Source organism: Arachis ipaensis, chromosome B08, assembly GCF_000816755.2.
Source record: "Arachis ipaensis cultivar K30076 chromosome B08, Araip1.1, whole genome shotgun sequence".
Classification (NCBI taxonomy): Eukaryota; Viridiplantae; Streptophyta; class Magnoliopsida; order Fabales; family Fabaceae; genus Arachis; species Arachis ipaensis.
Window position 1 is genome coordinate 119532934 of NC_029792.2, and position 5298 is coordinate 119538231.

Below are 5298 nucleotides of genomic sequence, written 5' to 3' on the forward strand. Positions count from 1 at the left end.
AGGTATTAAATTTAATTTACCTTTTTATCCTTAATATATTATTATTTTAGAATTTATTACCATTTACTTTTATTATTTCTAATATTTAATAACGGATAAAATTGTAAACATATATAATAAGCCCTCCAAATCCCTATTCATTACATATTTTATATTTGTGAAACAAAAAAGGGCTTAAAAATATTAATCACTTCCCCCTTTCCTTTCTCTTGCAACTCGCAAACACACCCTTAGTTTTTTACCTAATTATAAAATCCAAGAAAAACTTAAGGAATTCGAACATTTTAAAATCTAGGATAAGTATTTTGCTATCCAGCTATCAATATCAAAGATAGCAATGCTATCAAGCTATCAACTCGGAAACAAGGTTAAGATACACTCATATATATGCAATATCTTGTACTCACAGGGTGAAAACGGATGCATAATTGCGAAGAAACTCCATATATCACCCGTATGCAAATGCCTTTTCCTATCTCCCATACTCTCACAGTTTTATCCAATGAAGATGACGCAACATACTGGTTGTTTGATGTAAAATCAAAATCTGTAAATAAACCATCAAAAAGAGAAAGCATTGATTGTAAAGGAACAAACTAAAATAAGGTAAACATAACAGTGAAAAATAACAATTATTTGGCATTGACCTTCTAATAATCATGCTACATGTACATCAAAAATCAATTACAAAATCAGCCACCCATATAAAATACATGTTGAAATAAAACTATACATTGAAAATGAGTTAAACAACACATGTATTTATACACAAATATATGGTGACTAATTTGGTGGCTGGTTTTTGGTGTGCACATAGTATTTTTTTATCCTTAATATATATAAATTGCAGCAAACTCTATTATAAAAGCAAAGTAACCATTAAGGTATGAACTTGGCCTAAAATTGTAGGATAGCCTATCATAGTCTATAGGTGAACTAGTTGATGATTAATCACAGGTTTATATTTGTCAAAATTCTTTCTTTGTAAAATCATAGTTGATAGAAAATAAATTTAGTTACAGATCTTAAAGAGGATGAAAACTCCTCTATAATATAGAAAACAGAGGGAGAGAAAAAAGGCAAGGCAATCAATAATAGCATATTAGATCTTGTCGTCTAAGTAATAAAACTTTGGCTGAATCACATGTTGAAAAATGGTTAACCAATAGCAAAGCTATTTTTCCTGAAATGTCACAACTTTCCTCTACAATACGAAATATGCAAAACACAATTTTTTCAAGCATAATCCACATTAAAAATAATACATTGATGATATTGCCTTAGTGAACTTATAATAATACATGTGATACAAGATGAAATAAAAGACTGAAAAAAAAATACCAGTCTATCCAACCTGTAACATCTTTGGAGTGCCCATTTAACTGTTTGATGACCGTAGGTGTCTCAGAAACACTGCAAACAGTCAAGGTTCCATCTGATGCTCCATAAGCTAGTAGATCAGAACTCATGTGTCCAAACTTTATCACAGTAACTACACATAAAGGATTTAGGCATTATTCCTTCCAAACCAAGTGGACTAGATATAAATCAGTGGCATAATGGAAAGAAAACCAAGAGCTCTAGATATTACCAGCAGCTTTGCACTGATCAAAGATGCAATGCATGCCAATAAAAGAATAGCCAGGCTCAACCCCCCGATGCCGTGGACGATCAGAATCACTTACACTTGAACCAAAACTTGCTCTATTATTGGATGCTGGATTTGGAGTTTGCACATCCTAGAATTAAACGAACACATGATTTGGTCATGACATGTCAAAAGGTTAAAGATCAAGAAAATTAAACCACCATTTGAAGTTTTATAGAAAAATTTAACGAACCTCCTCCAATTTAAAAAACTGAACACTGCATGTTTCAAGCAAAACCACGTTTCTTTTACATTCATTAACTGTAACTATCTAATATACATGTCGCTATCCTATTGCATTACCATAGTTTCCTTTAATAATTTGAAACCTGAAACACAAGGTCCGGTAAGGTTTTCCAAAATCTAGAAAAGACGGTTGGGAGATACTTCAACTTTTGCCCATTGTAATTTCGGCTAGAGAAGCATTGAACTTGCTAATGTTACATACAAAATCTATTCATGTGCTTTCACTTAATTATTAGAATTTGTGGAAAAGATGGTTCACAATATGATATCAGTCCCGCCAATTCAGTGGGGCACAATTGGATCTCTGTAACCTCATTCTTCTAATGAAAAGTTATATTCCCATGCAAGATAGGATAGATCAAAATATTATCTATCCTTCAAATCCAGAGGACTCTTGCATGAGAGGAGGGTCAGTTTGTATTGGCATTTGAAAAAAGTACTTATTTTTTTCATCTTTTTAAAAAAGATCTTTTTTAACAGACAAAATTATTTTACATTTGGATAGGCTTTTTAAAAAGAGTTTTCAAGTATGAAAAACGTCTTTTGCTTTTGCTTTTTTTAAAAGCAAAGTATTGTTAGCTTTTAGAAAAAGCAAATAATTTGCTTTTTTAAATAAAAGTACTTTTTCTAAAAGACGTATCCAAATACGTTTTAAATTGAATAAAAGTACTTTATTTTTTAAGAAAAGTATTTTTTTCACTCAAAAAAGCCAATCCAAACTAGCACATATTAGATATAAAATCATTTGTGTGAGTTTAATATTTACTTTTCATCCTTTCGCTAGCATGTTTGGTTGAACATTTTGAAAGTTTGAAGCTATATACTATAGCCTTTTAAGAATTAAAACGGAAAGGATTCTTCCAAACAAAAAAGCTGCTTAAAGATACAGCAAACTAAATATTAGATTCTTTTTTTTTCCCTTTAAAAAAAGATATTTTAAAAGAATATATAAAAGGAAAAGAATATAAGACCTTTGAGAAGCTCCAATTATTGTGAAGTCTAGGATAGTTAGATAAACAAGCATGCATCCTGAGAAGTTTCAGTAAACAGAGCCTTACGGTCCAGACCAAGAACTTATCTAGTAATTTTTCCTAATATACCTAATTCAATTGCTTAAGGATTTCTTCTGACATTCCCTTTCTAAAAGAACAAATAACAAAATAAACCTAGGTATCCTACATCCTCAGGGGTGCTTCGCAACTACAATCTTTCTTCAATGACAGCACACTCAATGCAAGTTTATCACAACATCTATAGGGAACTAAACATACCCGACTAGAAGTCCAGCTGTCTGCCTCAGACCAGCGGGAGAAGGGATTTGGAGATGACATCCATCGACCACTGATGCATCAACCAGTAAATTATCCTGATGTCAGAATTGTACCGAAACAAATTTAAGCTAGCACAATATATGAGAAAGCTGCATTGGCAAAATATTTGGTCATATTTGACTAAAAGTAAAGAATTAACCACAAAGAAGTACATATGAATATCAAAACAGAAGGATGGCAATTGAATTGGGAAAGAGAAAGGTCTTATAACAACATTTTATTATAAGATGTGATATCATTTTTAACCTAGAAAATAATAGAAAAGGATTGGTGAAGAAAAATACACCAGATTAAAAGAGCTCCCGGTTCTTTCAGCCAAAAAGTCTGAGATATTTTAATACATATGAATAATGTCTGAGAGATATTAATGTATCTAACTATATATCCGGATCATTTGAACTGAAACTCCATTTACAACCATGCCTATCTTTAGGTCTTCAAATTTTGTCACCCTTTTGATGAGTTGAAAATCATGGAGTTCAACATCAAACATCTATGCTCATAACTTCAAGTAAAAAATTCCAAAACCTGTTTCCTGGAGTACTCTGCAGACTTGGGACACGTGAACTTTCCCAGTTCTTGGGCCTAGATATATAATTCCTGTATGCCACATAAGTTTTTCCATTGCATCTCCAATCCTTCAACACAAATATTCCAACGTCAAAAATGTGCTGAACTTCATCCAAAACAACACAATTGAGAAGAGCATAAAAGACAGCCTACAAACAAAACTGAGTAGAAAATTCGTGGAAAAGCAACCAAATTGTAATCGATTAGGTGACATTCATCCTATTGTGAATCATATGTAAATCATTTTTTATTCCTCTCTTTTTTTTCTTTTTTTTTCCACCAATAGGTTGTTTTCTTTTTCCTCTATCTTTAGTCATCGAAAAGGTAGTTTCCACACATGACCAGATTCTATCATACTTTTCACGGTACTTCTACCTTGCTTTACAATTTTCTCTCAAATCTATTGCTTACAGAGCACTGTAACAACACGCGAATCAATGACCGAACTGCAAAATCATTCCAAAACTCCAAAAGTAACAGCACCAACTCCAAGAGGAAAAATCATATATATATGATTTTAAACCAAAATTCAAATCTAGCACGATTGATCTGAGCAAACATGAAGTTCCAAAGAAACCAAATGGAAAAACAGAATAGAATGAGATTAACAAAGAAATCGCATAGAGAATTTAGAAGCAGCGAACACTGTAACAATGTGATTTTTCAGATTTGTGCGATAAATTTGAAACTATGAATCGATGAAGCGCAAATTTTCAAAATGGAACGTACTCTGCGGCTGAGAAGTCCGGCCTCGGCCTTCCGGTGAAGGAGGAGGCGGCGGATGCCGATGTATTCGGGATCGCCTTCGGCGGTTGCGGGTTGCAACAAGCAGCAGAACAAGTCTGGATCTGAGCTGCTCTTCTTCTTGTTGCCGCCGTCGGCGTTGTTGGTTTCGATTTTGTTGTTGCTGTTGCTGTTTTGGTGTTCGTTCTGTTTGAGCTCTGGTTCGCGGTCGTTCATGGCGGCGCTGCTCTGCTCCGCCATCGTTCCTATGAATCCTTCATCGGAGAGCGGTGGCCGAGCTCGATTCTCCGGCGTGGTTGACCGTTTTGGAATGAGAGGAGAAGAAAGAGAAGAAGATAAATAAATGGAAACCGTACTAGCATAAGAATATTTTAATCATTTTCTATAATAGGAGTATTGTAGTCATTTTTTATAAAAAGTAATATTAATTTAGATCGATTTAAAATTTAATTATCATTTTTCAGTCAAATTAATTTGTCTGGCCTAATTTTGACAAAAATAACACGATTTAATCGATTATGTATTAAATTTTAATTATTAAAAATATATTTTTTCCTTCTTTGTTTGATATTCTCCTCCCAAAAAGAATTATGAGAATATAAAATAAGAAGATGAAGAAGAAGAAACAGCAAAAGAAGAGGAGGAGGAAGATGAAGAGTTCTGAATTATGCAGAACTTATCAGAATAAAAATACACCCAAATATTTTCGTTTTACACCCAAATTTGCTATAAATACAGAAATGAGTTATGCTACGTGTA

General features: G+C 33.0%; 1 protein-coding gene across 1 annotated transcript in view; it reads right to left on the bottom strand.

Moving 5' to 3' along the window:
- LOC107613637 (WD repeat-containing protein 13) overlaps window positions 1-4893 on the bottom strand; it is an 8451-nt gene extending 3558 nt beyond the window's left edge. The window contains exons 1-6 of the mRNA XM_016315732.2: window positions 4525-4893; window positions 3754-3863; window positions 3166-3235; window positions 1592-1739; window positions 1355-1492; window positions 408-547 (exon numbers count right to left, since the gene is read on the bottom strand). Of these exons, the coding sequence (XP_016171218.2) occupies window positions 408-547; window positions 1355-1492; window positions 1592-1739; window positions 3166-3235; window positions 3754-3863; window positions 4525-4779 (861 nt within the window). The 5' untranslated portion in view covers window positions 4780-4893. The remainder of the gene's footprint in view (window positions 1-407; window positions 548-1354; window positions 1493-1591; window positions 1740-3165; window positions 3236-3753; window positions 3864-4524) is intronic.